This window comes from Ptychodera flava, chromosome 13 (assembly GCF_041260155.1).
Source record: "Ptychodera flava strain L36383 chromosome 13, AS_Pfla_20210202, whole genome shotgun sequence".
Taxonomy (NCBI): domain Eukaryota; kingdom Metazoa; phylum Hemichordata; class Enteropneusta; family Ptychoderidae; genus Ptychodera; species Ptychodera flava.
In genome coordinates, this window is record NC_091940.1 from 30,720,179 (window position 1) to 30,738,633 (window position 18,455).

Sequence of the window (18,455 nt, forward strand, 5' to 3'; positions counted from 1 at the left end):
TTGGAAGACAACCATATACCCTCTAACTCCCCTCAACAAAAAACACTGCAAATTGTTCAATCACTTTACCCTGTAGAGTTATACAACATTCCATGGTTTCCGGAATACCATAAACATAGGGCCAAAGTCCCTGAAGCTACTATAGACATGGATACAAAATTAAGTATTTCCTGACTGTATGAAATTATCTCACTAAGGTCATCCTAGGGACTTGTAAACCAAATATTAAAGCTGTCTGACCAGCGGTTTTGAAAGAACAAGCAACTCAACAGTTGACAGAGCTATGCTGTGTTATGTAGAGAATAACCTTTTGTGACACATGTATTGATGAAGAAGGTGGATATCTTTGATTAACATTGTAAGCAGGGTTTTCAGTAGAAATTTGCCCAGGCGGAGAAATGTAAATTATAGGTGGAGAAGGAAGCTGAGGTTGGGGTGGGGACGTCGTGTCGCGGCGGCGGCAGCATAACATTGGCAAGGTATTTTGAACAGCAATTTATCCAGTTTTGTTGAATGTCAGTGTAAAAAAGTCTGTATTTTAAAAACAAAAACTGTTTGTGGTTTTTTGTGTTAAGTAGAAACAATGTACCATCTTACTCATATCATTTGTTTTGTTTGTCCTTTCTTACTGTGTCACTGTCTGATGACATTTTCCATGAGAACACAAACAGTTACAGAGATGGTCAGTGCCCTAAGTTATCATCCTATGTGTTGATATTACAGTGTACTAGAATCAACAGGGAAGCAACAGTAACTTTTGTTACCTTCAATAAAGAGTACTACAACTACTGGCAGATATTCCATGAATTTGGCGAAAAACTTTTTTGTGATTAATGCCAAACTGAATGTAGTATCGAATTTACATTTCAATTAAAAGAATATGTTGTTCACATTAAAACATGTCACACTAAAATTATACAGGAGTGATTAGAAAATCCCAGGTAAGTAGTTCCTTTTCTCTTTCAGTTTAAAGGGACAAAGTCAGTTTTGACTTTTTTTGATAATATCAAGAATACAGGGAATACTTGCATAATAATTACACTCAGTATGCACAATCATGTCAATGCAGAAACTCAAAGTGATGAAAAGTGTGAGATACAACCCCTTTATTTACCAATTCAATGAAACAAAAAAGTTAGCTGCTCTAGCAGTAAAACAACTTGACGTACAGCCTCAGGGTTGGCATTGGAGTTTGTTTTTTATTTTTCACCTGCAGTTCACAAAAGGCCTCTAAAAAGTTTGTGAATACACATTTCAGTTAGATGCAACAAAATGACAATAGAAAAGTGTTTGCAGTATCAGTTATCTTGTTCACATTGGCAACCCAACTGAAATTTGGGCCGACGCAAAATAATTGTCCTTTTGGGATTAAATTTGGTCCGTGTCCACACTTACCGGTACCAGAATTAGGGCCGACGTAACTTTACCTGCCTTTGTGACCTCTGACCTGTCAAAGTTCAAAATGGCGCATTTGAATATGGCACGCTGTTTCTACTGTTCATGATTTTCCTGTGTTTTTACGCACAAGAAGGGCAAATATGACTACCACTCACCCTTTTAATCATCGGAGAGACCTTCACCATTTATTGGATGAGCATATGGTGTATATAAGACCGCGGTGGAGAAATAACCAGTGCGCGGCATTTTTGACATGCCTCTCTAGTCTAATACGTGCACTGTGGAATCGAATGACATGGTCTCGTTTGCGGAACAAAGGTTGGTGGGAAGTTCAGCGTACATGGGATGATATTAAAATGTAAAGACTGGATTGAAAACTTTCGATAGGTGTAAACTTTAGTTTCAAACGTCGTTTGTTTTGTGCGAATAGTGTGACTAGTTCAACTTTGATCCATAGCGGAGGCCTGGTCAACTGGGACCAGGGCCGACGTAACATGTCCACACTGGCGATTTGCGTCGGACCAAATTTTGCGTCGGCCCTGAGTCGGCCCTGAACCCCCCCTTCTAACCGGGACCAAACTGAGTCGGCCCAGGGCCGACTCAGCGTGTCCACATTGGTTTTTTTACGTCAGCCCCGGCCCTGGTCGGGACCTGGGCCGACGCAAAGTCGTCAGTCTGAACGTACCAATTAACAACTATAATGGGCTTCCTACCTCTATGACTGACCTTTTAAGTGCAGTACACTGAAACTTGTGAAAGAGAAATATTGTCTCTTTTTTCCATAAGCATATGCTGTATCAAAGAAAATACACAAGTCCTGAAAAATATTGTGTTGCTTTCTTTTCCCCCAGCAGTCACGCACTAGTACATGTATCAGTAGCAAAAAAAACCAAAACATTGCATCGCCACCAATACAAATGAGGGGAAGTCTCCAGCTTGCTGTGATGTATCTAATGAACTACGTGAATAATATTTACATAAATTATAAATTTGCCTACCGTCTGCAAATGCTACAAAATTGGATATTTTTTACCGATAAAATTAACAGAGTTCACGCGGGGCAAAACACATTATTTATTACTAGATTCAAAACTTAGTCGATAAAATTGAGAGACTTTTTCCAGCATTGAAAGGTTTCATGATCGGGCCATTTACCTACAAATGTACATGAAAGCATGGATCGCGTGCTAAATTTAGAGCAGGCGGCAGATATGGTAGAGCGTGCCCATTCCACTTTCCTTTGAGTTGAAATCACAAGAAATGTACGTGGAAAGCCAGCCCTGAGACGTACAATATTTCTCAAAATTTTGTACACCGCCAAATCACCGTTTTCGGGGGTAAAATATCGAATTGCAACCACAACCGCGAGTTTATAACTGACCACTCTCAGGATTTTAGCATTTAAACGTAGATGGTTGATCACGTAATTCTACTTTCTAGAACAGTTCTATAAACAAATCCCTTGCTCTGGCGTCATAGTCGCGTACGCGTACTTAGCGCACGTAATACAACATGTTGGCGATGCATGACTTTGATTTCGCTCTCTGAAGAACACCTCACCAAAATACTAAAAAAATAGCGCTGATCGCAAATGACGTCACTGTTCTATCTCATTAATATGCATAAGTAAACATTTCTCCGCATTTTTCCGCATAAACGACGAAAATAAAGCCTGCGAGTGTTAGAATGGATATTTAGCGTCACACTTATTCCTATGAATTGATGACTGAGACTACAAGCTGCAACAGCAGCCGCGCATGCAACAACAAAATTTGTCCGAATTTCAGCATGTTTGTCCGAAAGTCGCGCGCGTGCAGCTATATTTAGTAACAAATCCGAAATCGCGATCAACGCTATTATATTGATACATTCATCGGACGGCTGCACTCGGCTCATTACCACATCAAAACGTGATCGCTGACAGCTACACGCTTTCCTATGGCCGGTCGCCATTGTTTTGACTCGTAGCAGAATATTAATGAGGTCAGGGAAATATACCCAATGATATTGCCGCTTACAGAGGACAGGCGTACTTTCACCCAATGATATAAGATATTAGAACAGTACACTGACCTAGTCTGACCTCGCATAAAAAGACGTTGTATGTATACATAGCCCAAGTTGTACACTATGCTTACGGAGCCTGGCCTACTATACGTGTGCACGTTCGTCCGTTTTTGGCTCGTTTGTCGCGCCAAGCCCAAACGTCGTGTACTTTTGTCACTCAGTCGATGGTCATAATTTGTGAAGTATTAACCAACGTTTGTGCCATTTTATAATATTTTCCCCGAAATTACAGCCGGCGAAAGTGCTGTCACAGACGTACAATTTCGCCGGCTGCCGGCTTCTAATGAAAACACTGGTAAGTGAGTTCTGTTGAATAAGTTGAGACTGTACATACTCAGAGAAAGCACACTGAAGAGACAAATGATTGAAACTTAAGAAGTTCAAGGTCATCAAAAGCATTATAAGGAATCATGTAACTTTCATTGCACTGTTTACACAGATTGCATAATTGCTATAAATAGCACATGATGAATCTTACAGCCCAGCTTTACCATAAAAACCCTATCACTTTGACCACTCTTTTAATTGACCACTCTATTTTTTTCCTCAAAAAGTAATTTTATTTAATCCTTACCAAGTCAACCATAAATGGAAATTAGAACTTTCTCTATCTCTATCTCTATTGACTATTTTGAGCAATTTCTTTTAGATAACATACAGGGCACAATAAATGATGGTTCAGAATATGTCAAAGTTGGGATTCAGGAAAGTTGCCTTTACATGTTTTAATCCTCCAAGATGGTAAGCATTTCACTATGAACTGTCAAAAAAAGTTGAACTTTCTGATAATTCTACACTAAAATTATTTTGGCTTTGATGATTTCCTAATTAATTCAATTATTTAAAATCATATTAATTTTTTTTTTCTAGGTGAATTGATAGGGTTTATACAGTACAAGAATTACATACAATGTAAGTCAAATTTTGACCAAAAATGACAAAAAAATTACTTAAAAATACACATTTGCATATTTCATCACAATTTGAACAAATCTAAGTTGGGTTACCCCTAGGGACCTGTATACCAAATAACAAAGCTGTCTGACCAGTGGTTATGAAGGAGAAGATTTTTTACCAAAAACACCTTTTTTGGCATTAATTTGCCTATTTTCAACAATATCAAAAAATTAAAAAAAATAATTTCTCAAAATCATATTTTTCATCTACACAACAAATATCAAATGAGTAAGTACTGCGGTTCTCAAGATATTTGAGTGGACGGACGCCTCACAAACGGACATACATACATACATACATACATACATACATACATACATACAGACTGACGACGGACGCCGGACGGATACCCATCCCAATAGCTTCTATAGACTATAGTCTATAGTAGCTAAAAACTGGAAAGAAATACTTGTACTTTTACGAGGCAGCAAAAATGAAGGCCATTTTATTGATATAATTGAAATTTACATGTAATGGTTTGACAATGTTTCAGAGTATGAAATTAACTTCTAATGAAGAGTAGTTGTACCGCAATACAAAGGTGTCCTATCAGAATACTTCTGTTGATACACAAACTGGTATACATGATGGTAGACCATTTGCTTGTATGTCTTTCATGGGTTGGGAAGTGTGAAACTGTGACCCACATGCACACAGTGTACCGGTATGGACCAAGAACAGAACGTGTCATTCAGGTATACTTCTGTCAGCACACACACATATTCTCTTCATCAATCCTGGTTCATGGACTTTTCAATGATTTCAACAACTTTGCAATCCCTAACCCTTAAGCAAACTATGCACTGGATCTCTAATTTCAAAATTATAAAGTCTAATTTTACACATACATGAACACACCTATCATTTTTTTGCAAACATACATTTCATCATTTATATAACAACACTCACCAAAGAGAAGGATCAAAGGGCTATGACCTGTCAAAGTACATCACAAGTCAACCCTCTATAAGGTCAAAAGGTCACCCGAAGACATTTTCTGCATGAGATTTGTTTGATACTGCATGAATATTACATGCCATAATATTTATATGTAACACACGATACAAGGCCCCTTTCCAGTAATAACTGCATTACAGATTTTTAAAATTGCATTACAGATTTTAAAAATAACTTGAAGCAATATTCTATGTAGAATTCCAATCACTAGAAAGACCAGACATTTAATAAATCACAGAATTGAGACACAGAACTGAGTAGACGTGTACAGGTACACACGACAGGTTTCTATGGATCTTTTACAATGTAAAGAAACTGTGGTATCTTAGCTAAAGTGCATTGTAAACAAACATTGATTGTTTGCATATTCACAAACACAACTTCCTAGGACAGTTCTGACTTGAAAGTAACATTTCTACAGGAAGCATCACACAATTGGCGTCATTCACACACTGTGAACATTTTACAAGTTTACCTGAAATCCTGACAATTATCAGTGACTTCAAGCTTGTACAAGACTGGCAGCCAGCATAAAAAAGTACAGGAAGCCATGCAGCCACACATACCATGTATTGTACATACATCCTATCATACATTGTGTATCACTTGTACAACTCACACTGAACAGATCAGAATAAAAGGTATCAGAGCAAGGGTGTATTCAATTCAAAAAGTACCATTATCATAAGAGATGAACCACAATAGCCATAAGAAAGCCCTTCTATGAAAAGTGTTTTCATGGTAGGTGCCAGGCTGGAGGTCACAAGGTAACTGTTGCAATTACAAGTAAACTGTCAGCAATTTCGAATGAACGTCTAGCCATCTGAGCAGAAAATTGTGATAATTTTTGTAGTACCTAATGTTCAGAGTTGAGTGTTCACCTAGGCTATTCAAGTGAATTCTTGTCCTGGGAAATTCCAATGTTTATTGTTGACATCCACTTCATTGCCGGTATGTTTATTTTTTACAATCTTTATAATAAAACTTTATGATTTCTCAACTTCACAATTTCAATGGTACAGAGTTTAAAATATTGTGAATTGTGGCATCACTGAGTTAGACCTGGCATTTCTGCAGATTACATTCCAACGCTACTTTTATGACAGTTGTACACTGGTAAGAGTAGGGTTTAAATAAACATAATACACAGATAACTTCTCCTTTTTGGACTTCCATTCAAGAAGTGGTTTTTGCACTTTTTGTTTGGGGTCATTGATTCATTCTCATTCAAACGACGTACACATTGAACACTTACATGGCGTCTTTCATTAACATTCTCAAGCATCCATGTGTATGTAAATGTTTTCATAAGAGACATTTCAAAAAAAGCTAAAAACATGCTGGGGGGGAAGTCAAAAAACAATAATTTTTAGACAATGTTTAAGTGACAAGGCAGGCAAAAAGAGAGCGACGGTTTTAACTTCTCACACACTATGCAGGTGGCCGACAATTGCAAACTTACTGATGACGCTGACGGATGCCAGTTTGTCCTGTCTGTGAGGGTGACATGATATGGCCACCTTCACATGCACAGCTTGTCATCATTGAGCAATAGTAAAATCAGATCAAGAGATTTTGAAAAACTGATTTCGCTACCAGTGACACGTCTCACAAATTGGATCTTGCCAATCAGTAGGGATGGCCCTGCTTCAAGCACATACCACAAAACTGTTCGACACTTTTACCACTCTCAATTTTTGAAATTTGCTCTTAACATGAATTTTATGGTTCAAATGAAACAGACAGTTTGGATCCACATCTAAATTGTTACCGCAGCAAAATGTCTACCATTGTCGTATTTGTGAAATACTATGAGTGAAAATTTGTCAGAGAATAACAAAATAATGGCAAATAGTGGATGCTGCGAAATATGAAAATGATATTATTAATATCAAATTGACAGATGCTAAGCACTAAATCTTGTTCCTCATGATTAGATTTAGTCTGAAACACTGATAAGAAGTTGATCTTCAAATGAGTTTGAAAACAAATATTTGATTTTTAAGAGTCAAACCTCCACCATAATCTAAAACTACATGTATTATTGAGTTTTATGTACAGCTAAGCCCGCGCATAACCTTGCATTATGCTGGTACATTTGCCGCACAAGGCTGGTTTCCAGTAACGCCAGTGTGTGGTGCGCTCAACCCCATTGACAGCGCATAAATTTACCATGGAAATCAGCGCACAATTGTACTAGCATTTTTCAATGGCCTACTCTGCGTACCATCAAAATATGCAAATATGTAAATGAATTACATCATTGGTTAATAGTATTCCACATGACAATGGCATGTACTGATAAAATAGTATGGTTAGAATCAGATGGGAAATTTTCCAAACACCATTGATTAGATGGCAAATGAATGTCCCAGGGTATAACCTCAAAGTGACCTTTTGTCTATCTACCATCATATACATGCATGTATTATGTCTGCGGTCTGGGAAATACTGTATTACGGTAATAGTACAAATACATCACATAGAATACACAACAGATTTCAAGACAGTTCTCTATTCCCAACCTCCATTGAGTATTATGGGGGCAACTGATCAAGTTTCTCAGCTTGTCAAAAAACAAACCAGCGAATGAAATCGTATCACCTTGTGCACTATGTTTTCACTTTCTTTTCAAAGGACCATGTTGACTTTTACAACACAATGCAGACATATTGCCCTGGTTCTCCTTTCACCTCTTTTTTGCCTGAGCAGCGATATTTTCACAAACCGATTTCATAAAATCACCACTCCATGGTTCCACAAGTGAAATTATTAACCTTCAACACTGTTCTACGAAAAGACCTTATAAGGTAGAATGCTCCTCAGGGACAGATATTTGGACTTCTTTTCTGATCTACCACTTGTGGAGGGGTTATTTTAACGCTCTAGGGTAAGAAAAATTGTGAATGTCATAGTTTTTTGAAAATTGAAAATTGTATTTTTCCCAGTAGAGTTAACACAGGGATGGTGGCATGATTTTGAACTTCAAACATCGATTAATGTTAACAAGTAATTTGTTTCTCTAACTATCAAACTTTGCATGGTAAACCCTGATTTTTAATTTTATTCTCAATTGGAATGATAATGGTTCAAAGTTTCATTGAGGAAAGTTTGAGCAAAAGATTAAGACTTTCACTTTTGAGGTGTGCACTACCTTTTGAGAACATAATAACTTACAATCTGTCAATAGTTGCGATTTTTGTCATTGACAGACTTTTATTATCAAAGTAAATCTGATCACAATAAATGACTGTAAAACTAAGACAATTTTCACATATTCTTTTTGATTTTCATTGGACATTCTCATTAAATCTTTGCATGTATGTGGGGTAAAACGACTCATTCAGTGTTAAAAACACTGGACAAATAATCTGACTGTGACTTAAGGTAGCATGCGCCTCATAAGTGAAGGACTTCAACTTTTTGCTCAAACTTCCCTAAATGAAATTTTCAGCCATACTCTTACCAGATTAATAATAACCACGCAAATTTTGGTACTAGAAAATCAAATTGCCTGACATTTACCGATGTCTGATATTCAAAATGGCCGCTATCCCCGTGTTTAACTCTATGGGAAAATTTTTTTTTCTAGTTTTGGAAAACTAAAATAATGTAAAAATTTCTTACTCCAAGAGCTTTAAAATGAGCCCTAACAAGTGGTAGATCAGAACAAAATTTTAACAGTTTGAGAGTCCAAATTGCTATACCTGAGGCGCATTCTACCTTCAGTAAATTTGTAATGACATCTGCTTGGATCTTTGGAAAGATCCCTACACTATTAAGGTTCCAAACTTAGACTGGGGTATTATTTTAATTAGCATTAACAGAGGTAGAATGAGTCTATGTATATATAAAAACAAATTAATGTTGAACTGGTGTACAGGGCTACCTCGGTCACTCACTGTACTAGTTACAAATATCAGGTTATGAGATCAACAGACTGACACTCTGTGCACAATCCATGCATGAAAAAAGAGTTGGAAAAATCCAATGCATGATGCACTTGTTAAGTTTCGTTGAAATTGTGCCATGTAAGGTCTATTAACATGTAAAGAATTCTTCCCTCGGGCTATTGTGCATGAATACTTGACACCTTTGTGATTTGCATGGACAAATGGTCACACATACAACAATTCATAGGTGTGCACAAACCACACAATGGAACCCTTGTCAGAATATCTGACCTTGACTCATCAGGAAGTTTGTCATTACTTTGTTTCTCTGCAATTAAGCATGCATATTTGGGAATGCCAAGCCTTTTGTTCTGGTTACATGCAAATGTTGAAGACCCTGGCTCAAAAACAAGAAACTATTATATTCAGACATGCCATGCTTTCAGAATCTGTAACAGTTTTGCCAGTGAGTCGACCTAGTCAACTTCAGGACCACAACCACAATGGATATTGCCCAATAATAATAATAATAATAATAAAAATCTTCTAAAATAATCTCTAGATTGTTATATTTACCATCAGCATATTTTTTCCTTACTGACATAAACCACTCTTGTCCCTGGGGCAAGGAAACTAGGCTTTCGTGTCCACTGTCGCAATCGCTATCATACATGTCCTTGTATATACTGTCAGGGTTATCATCCATGTCCATGGCTGCACCGATATCAAACTCGTCATAAGCGTTGCATTCTGCGTCTAAGTTCTGCTCATTGCCTTCCTCCATAATATTTACACTATGCGGCTGCGGTAACTTTTTGACAGCTGAACTACAGTTAGAAACTTTGCTCGGGTAAATGGACACATCATGTGGGTTCCGTTTCGCATTGGGCGGATGCATCTTCACACTACTAATAAAGTACTAATGCTATAACTAGCTAGCTGCTAGCTGCTCTAAAGCTTGTCAGCCGCAACACTGCAAAACTACCAATGACACACGTATAGACCGCATCACCAGCTACGTCATCTGGCTGTATTCCTGGGCTGTGGCGCTGCACTATGATTGAGGCATAAAACTTTGAAGAGGCACACCTTTTCACAAGCGTGCCTGACCTTTGTGCAACTTTCAGCACTTATATTTACAGTGAGAGTTATAAATTGACAGCTTTCTGCGTATCCGCGAGACGCGTACGTTTGGCACATCACATGATAGCAGACAGTTCACGACCTCAATACGGCCGACTTGAGACGGCATAAACAAATGAACATCAATGCACAGAGCAATCTATTTATAGCTGGCCTTGGTCACATGTCGCCGAGAATATTGGATGATACGAGTGAAACTTCGGAAGGAGAGATGTGACCGACACTCTCACATTACCTACCTCTTCACTGAGTAGCATTTCAGTGCACGATAAAAACGCAATACTGGACAAACATCGCGCTTTATGCGTAAAACAAGTAAGCCTTCAGGCTGTAGAAGGGGAGTTTCCGCTTGACAGACGACATTTTGTGATAAACATCGACACTTACCATCTATTTGGCCTCCCGTCACAATGATATTGTCGTCCCCAGGCATGATCATGGACCGGTGGCTAATGCGTTAAACTTAGAATTAAAAAACGAGTTGTGCGCTTTGCAAATTAAAATATGAAAATGACATCAGGCGCTTCGTGAGGTCAGGTGACGATTCCATCATCTGCAATGTACGCTGCCATGTTGAGTATTCAGTGAATCCTGGGAAATGGCCAGAGTTCATGTACTTTGGTTTCTCACAAACTGGTGAAACTTTTTTCCATCCAGTCCTCGATAGATGGACAATGATCTTTTAAATTTAGATAAGCATATGGTAAACTGTTTTCCAGTCATTCTCAATTGATACTGGTTTATTTCAGTGAGCCACCAACGTTTTCTCAAAACTTACACGGGCATCGCGAAACACAAAAGTTCATTTTTCTTTCCAGGTATATCCTGCAACTTGCGCCCTCAACGGGAATCTCCCCATTGAAGATCAACGTAACGCAACATGGACGATTCTGACGAAGAACTCGCTCCGTACGGTACTCCACTGAAACCGATCGAGGAAGGTACACAACATCCGATTGACTTTAAGTTTAGAGTTGTCTTAACATATAGAATTGTGTTGCACATGGTATTTTTTGCTCTTCACTCATGCTCGACTGCTCTTTGATTTGAGTCGCACTGGTTGCTGGTAAAAGTTCAACCACCATCCGGTATAAAACGAACATGGTCTGGATTTGTTTTGGTACCTCACTTCGTATGCATGGGGCTCCATGGTATATGAAGGTTGGGGTGAGCTCTGCCACCTACCTCGCATACCATATTCGGAACAAGTAATCGCGAACAATTTACTAGGTGACAGCGTACACATCCTCACAACCCCTGGTTCCCTAACTCAGCTTCTATTTAACCTGCAATCGTGTGCTCATATATGGCAATGTTCAGATCGCTTCGACCCAATTTATTCACATTCTCTTTTTGCTGGTTGTGGTCACCCAACCCCCGGTACTTGTTGACTTTGACCTTCACAAATTCATGTACCGTACATCAGTGGTACAATGCCACTCACTGTCACAACAGGGAGGCATCCAGCCTGGTAACCTCGATGGTCACACCACATAACAGCACTGTCAAGATAATGCCACTAGTTTATGGGCAATAGTTGACTCACGAAAAGTTTTTAAGTATTCATGGGACAACCAAGGAAGTGGTAAGGTTGCATTTGTCTGGATTGCAGCACAGTGGGTGCTCAGTGTTATCAGGTATTCTCGTAGACATGAAAATACCCCTCATGGTATTCTATATCATCTCTCATCATATACCTCGAGCCATGTTCCTGTGTAACGCCATGGGACAATTAAGACGCCTTATAAGTTGCCGTATCACGCCCGGGCACACTTTGCCCAAATAAGGACAAGCGCATGCATTTCAGAACTAGTTTCATTCTGGTTACTATGCATGTTGCTATCAGCAAACATTCCATTCGTAAACAAAGCCAGCTGGAGATTCAAACTTTTCCTCCGTTCTGATCATACAGGCGACAGTGAAGTTAGCGAAATTGGGTGATATTTCTCAGGATTTCATATTAAAACCCAGTGTTGACTAAGCACATTATTGATGATGTCTGCATTTTTAAAGATTTGAAAGTACGATCAAGCGACAGATGGCTTAAGCCAAGCCATCATCCGTCGCCCAGCTTCAAGTACAGTCATTTCATCAAAAAATCTTCATAAAATTAAAGGCACAATATTTCTTTCAATTGAGCTCTTTGCTGATGATCACATCTCACTGCCGGTACAATGTGAATTTACAATAGCTTACAACACGCTGTGCTTCTTACACACCGCTACGCCTCATTCTTTGTTGGTATATACGTACAATTGCTCTACAAGTTGTACAGTAAACAAATGACGTCATTATGTATATCAATGCACGACAGGATACGGCCATCGCTTTTAAGAAAAATTTACAAAAAAGGTGATAAATTTTTGACATTGCATGAATTTCTATCTCCAAAGCTTTGCACAATAATTTTAACTACATATTCATCATTCCATAAGGTATATGATAAACCTTTATGGCCCTGCGCAAACCTTGGTCCGCAAAAACCGTATCAAAGCCGTAAAGATTAATGTTCCTGGATATCTATGTACAGTCCCACCGTGATCTATGACTTATTTTACCATGAAGCACTTACAGTAGATAAGGAAAATAATCACAGTATAAACCAGTATGAGTATCAAAGCACATTCACAGAGAATAAAAAAAATTCTGTCTTTTTTCATGCATTCCATGCCCACCACCCATGCCTATAGTGAACAAAACTGTAGGGGGAGGAATTTCACAGGTACAGGGCACTAATGATGTGCAAACATGTAGATACCGATTCTGCTAAATTATGCTCATTTATTTTCTCTAGTTAGTCAAGTATTTGTCGAACTTTACTGGAGAATGTGTGAACATCATACAAGGAGTCACCATGGGCAGAATTGAACTGGATTTGTTGATTCAGACTTTGCCCTATTCCAACATATGACCTCGTTTGGCCTTTACATTTTAATTCCAGATGCACCTAGAAAAAAGCCTATTGGTCTTGAAGATCAGACAGTCCATGATAAGCAAGGTCGGAGAAGATTCCACGGCGCTTTCACCGGTGGATTTTCGGCCGGTTACTACAATACAGTCGGTACCAAAGAAGGTGAAGATTTGACACACATGTAACATTACACACAAGTCCCTGGTGACATATTTGTGATGATTCTCAAAGCAGAGCTATGCTTTTCAAATTGTTGTGTTCCAAAATTTTACAGCGAAAGTATTGTGTGTACAGTGCATGTAGAAGACGTTACTTTTGGTTCATGGTGTAATTCAGTAAATCCTCAACAGAATTCAAACAGATAGTTCTAAAAAAACCATGTTACTCACCAGATCAATAGAGTTAGGAGTTAGCAAAGATGTATAGATGACAGAGATGTAGAAATTAATGTACACACTCTATATAGTAGACTTTGAAATCTAATTTTTAAAAAGAGCACTGAAACAGAAAAATTTTTGATCCATAGTATAGAACTTTTGAAAACTAATTAACTGGAATATTCCTTTTTTTTTTTGTAAGGGTGGACACCGTCAACTTTTGTGTCATCAAGAAATAAACGAGCAGAGCGTGATGAACAAAGACCAGAACAGTATATGGATGATGATGTAAGTGAAAATGTTTTATATTATGTTGCTTTGGATATGTTATAATTACTAGCGAGTCAAGAGAGGCTCCTGCTGTATTTTGTCTGGCAGGCTTTGCAGAATCAGCACGCCGAAAGGGTCAACAAGTATTGAATCATGCAGTTATTTCACTCCAACCAACATGGGTTGAAATTGTGAAAATAGCAAAATCATAAAAAAACATTAGTTATTTAGGTAGTATGGGCTTCAAAATTGAAAGCCTTGAACTTTTGACTGAGTCTTCCTCATGGAAACTTTCAACCATTCTCTTTCAAAATCAAGAGTAAAAATTGGGGGTCACTTTGGTACTATGGAAACACATTACCTTGCTTTAAATTTACCAATATTTTGACAAAGGACATCCACTGTTCTATGTTTATACCTATCTAATTCACTCCTTACCAACCTTTGTTTATCATTGAATCGTTTGAAACAATTTGCTTTCTTTTAATCTCATCTATGTGCTATTTTAAGTGTAAATGGGCATCACATTTGCTACTAGCAGTTTTCCACCATGTGATTATCATGGACAGAGAGTGGACATGAGGAATTTTGGAAAAAACTACTCTTTCTAATCATGAATGAACTTCACTGTACAGAAAGAGTGAGACAACACATTGCGTATTTTATCAACAATCGCTCTTGCAATGATATAGCTGTATGTGTTTTGATCTTTTTTTAATTTGTCATTGTACGTAGGACTTGGGGGAATTTGGCATCGCACCGAGGAAGATCACCGCTACTGATGACTTCGGTGTCGGTGATGACAGACAGAAGATATCATCACAGTCAGGCAGTGTCATACCGGGAATTGACATACTCCATGAATTGATAGTCCCTGCAAAGTGAGTTTGTTATAAGTACATGTACACTGTCATCATTGTCTTGTCAGGAATCGATCAGCCACTGTCATATCCATAGTGATTCCTTTTCTCCCAAGGGGCTGCAGCTTGCAGTTACCGAAGAGAATTTACGGCAGAGAGTACATCTATTTTTCTATTGCACACATGTTTGTCACAAGTTCCGTTCAGTTTACAAAATCATCCACAACACTATTTTAGTTATTTTAGCATGAATATGTAACAGTGTTTGAGATATCATAGGTGCAAAACAGACAATCAAATAAGTTCAACTTTATAAAAAAAGTTGAGTTGACTATGCAGGGATTAATGATCTGCCAATGAAGTGTGTACCTGCTTAATATGAATTGAAGGAAATAAAGTCAGTAGAATATTTTGGTTCTATAGTGAGATACCTATGAGTAGAAAGCAGTTGGAGAATTCGGAGAGAGTTTCTGGCAAAGCTTTCTTTTCTATGGTTTTCTCACTGGAGTGACTTCACTTATTGGTTGATTAGTCATTTGGCTTTTACTCGGAGATCAATATTTAGACTATACATTGCATGTATTGACTGGATCTTCCATGCAGGATCCCCATGGGTGTCATTCTACTGCGCAAGATGGGATGGAAGGAGGGGCAGGGAATTGGTCCCAAAACGAAACGTAGGGCCAAGAAAGGTAAAGGTAAGGGGATATCCAATCTTGATCTCTGTAACATGTTCAAGTCTAAGCTCAGAGCAGCATTACATCTAGAACAGAAATCTTGTCTTGAGTGTCAGTTCACCCTTGTTTAAATCCGTGTCGATTCAAGTATCAGTATCTCTATTTTGTGACATTCTGTAAAATCTACATCTGCATAAGTAATTTATCAGCTTTGACCATATTCCTGCCAAGTCGGTGGGAAGTGCATCGATTTTCAGAGTACCTAGAAGCGTGCATGCCAAGTCAATGGAATTCAGTAACACCGTAATAGCCAGCCAAGTCCAGTGTCACATACATGTTACTATGTTCAGGTCACGTGGTTTGTGTGGGTTTAAACTCTCAAGCGTAACACCACAGTATGTGACATTCTTGTATGTTATTGGTGATGAAAATTGGTTATGGCTCAGTATTTAACCTTTTTTTCTGACTTGGCAAAATAGAATAAAACAGGCCTGGCAGGAAAAGGGTTCATATTAATATTGACTTGATGTAATTCATCATTTTGTGCCATTAAAATATGAGTTTCCTGTAACATGCAATGGGGAACATAACATGATGAAGAAATGTGGCTTACCTTTTATGGTGTTATTTTGACTTGACCTAAAAATGGCAAAATGAGGTGCATAATATTAAGTTGAGATTTTTGAAAATCTAGCATGGCATATGTGGTAGGGTATATGATGTACACTTTGCCAGAAAGCTACAGGTCATGCCCGTAAGGTTGGTTAAAGTTCAAAATCATGTACTTGTTGTCAGGTTACTAGAAACACACATTCGTTGTTATTTCAACCATTTGTCTAGTATACCGGTACATGTGTTTTTTATTTGTGAATACAACACTATGAGGGATGTCATTCTCCTATCCTATCGCATTCACATCGCAATTATAGATGTATAATCACAACTGCTGACCTTTATTTTTCAAAATTCTTTGTGTCGTCAGTAAGTATTGCAAAGTCACAGGAGGACAGTTTCATTACCGATTTTCGAATCAAAGAATCAAAGTGGTCAACTGAAAAGGCCAAATGAACACAGAGTTTATTCTGTGTTTTTCCAAGATATGAAAGATTTGCCAAAAAAAAGAACAAAACTAATTTTTCTCATTTTATTTATTTTTGAATTGATACAAAATTCAGAAGCCAGAGTGTACGGATGTGCTCCACCTCCAGTGAAAGATGGCAGCTCGTCCGATGAAGATGTCTTTGCTGTCGGCCACTACTTTGCTCCAAAGGATGCAGAAATCTTCCTCTTCAAACCCAAAGACGACACCCATGGCATCGGGTACAGAGGAATTGATCCCAGGACGGCTATACTCAGAGGCAGCACCAGGGAAGAGTTGTTTTTCGATCCAACAGGAAAGGTTAGCAGAAAAGGCATATCTGGCAAGGTAAGCTAATCCAAGTACAAATACTCATGACTTTTCTTCACCGAAATGTAAATATTGAGAGGTGTATGTGTGTCAGAAGAAAAAAATGTACTGCAAGCGGCAATCATCAATCCCTGGTTTTTGCATAACTGGTTGTTGACAGTGGCTATTCACATGGCACGGGCATTTTCAGTGTGAACAAATTCTGTTGTACTCAATGGCAGATGAGTGATGATACCTGACAACCAATCATTAACAAAAGTAATTTTGATGTATTGTTCACGTCCAGGGGAAGATTGTCATATTTCATGCCAATGTTTCCTGTTTGGAAGAACAGCCATCACCTCATTATAATATAAACATAAATTTCTGGCAAGCATCAGAAATTATACCATCTGTAAATATGATTGTAGATATCGTTGTCAATGTAAGTGACCTATCAGATTACACAAAATTGACAAACGTTACGACTGTAGACAGTAACTGCTTTCATGTGCCTTCTTTCACATTCATACGTACGTCAATGATTTCTCTCAAGGCATTCGGTGTTGGTGCATTTGAAGATGATGATGATGATATCTACTCACAAGACAGCATGGCTAATTATGACATTGAACTTGGAGGGAAAGATCCAACCAAGAATTATGGCTGGACAGCTCCCAAGCATAAGAAAGGTAAATTTTGATGAATGAACTTTACATAATCCCATTTTTTCTGTTAAAGACATCGGTCATTCTAATCTTGGTAGAAATTTCCCTTGTTCATGTACATGCACGGCTCGACATAAGCGCTAGCCCACTAGCCCGAGGGTAGTAAATTTTTGAGAGGACCAGTAAAAATGTCTTCAGAGGTAGTCCTGCGGACTAGTGCAATTTTCCGTACGTTGTAGATGGTTTGATCATAGACCGGTTTAAGAAAGTTTATTGTTACAAAACTAATGGGACTTTGAAATTAAATACAACATCGGAACTGTCCGTTAGTAAATCCTTCAGAAACACAATTAGCTACACAAATCAAATGCCATTCCACTCATTTGATAAGAATGAAACAAGCCTTGATCATTTTAAAATAAACTAATTTTTACCCAAACAATATGGACAGTGAAGCAAACTTTATTGATCACCAACTTAAAAATGAAACAGTTGACCTGCTATGGAGAATCAAATTGTACATGGCTCAAAGCACACTACGCTGAGTATCAAACGGGATTGTCTGCACGTGTATTTTGGATTACTTGAAGCTCATCACTTCACTAAAAACATGAGCAATGCCACAATTTTGTTGAAACACTGTATCCTTGCCTTTCAAAGAAGCATTTTTCCCAAGAATTCTTCAGGGGCATTCTCAAAAAACACCTCGAATCGTTCGTAGCCAGCTTGACCCTGCCTTAGAATGTCTCCACATGCTGACCTCCATATATAGTCAAGACCCCCTAGCATGATTTTAGCTGATCTAAAAAGAGCCATCTAGCTTGCCAAAAGAGTTGTACATGGCCAGTTGCTAGCTACTGCTTGTGCAGGTGAGAGAGTTCATCCCAGAT

The 18,455-nt window shown here is 38.2% G+C and overlaps 2 protein-coding genes across 2 annotated transcripts in view; one reads left to right on the forward strand and one right to left on the reverse strand.

Annotated features, from left to right (window-relative positions):
* The window catches only part of LOC139148140 (maestro heat-like repeat-containing protein family member 1), a 50,768-nt gene extending 40,558 nt beyond the window's left edge, over window positions 1-10,210 (reverse strand). Inside the window, 1 exon segment of the mRNA XM_070719449.1 lies at window positions 9,849-10,210. Within this exon segment, the coding sequence (XP_070575550.1) occupies window positions 9,849-10,170 (322 nt within the window). The 5' untranslated portion in view covers window positions 10,171-10,210.
* Window positions 10,211-11,230: 1,020 nt separating this feature from the next.
* Window positions 11,231-18,455, forward strand: part of LOC139148137 (G patch domain-containing protein 1-like) — a 60,649-nt gene continuing 53,424 nt past the window's right edge. The window contains exons 1-7 of the mRNA XM_070719447.1: window positions 11,231-11,356; window positions 13,357-13,488; window positions 13,906-13,991; window positions 14,709-14,854; window positions 15,437-15,531; window positions 16,686-16,936; window positions 17,454-17,589. Coding sequence (XP_070575548.1) covers window positions 11,296-11,356; window positions 13,357-13,488; window positions 13,906-13,991; window positions 14,709-14,854; window positions 15,437-15,531; window positions 16,686-16,936; window positions 17,454-17,589 — 907 coding nt within the window. The 5' untranslated portion in view covers window positions 11,231-11,295. The remainder of the gene's footprint in view (window positions 11,357-13,356; window positions 13,489-13,905; window positions 13,992-14,708; window positions 14,855-15,436; window positions 15,532-16,685; window positions 16,937-17,453; window positions 17,590-18,455) is intronic.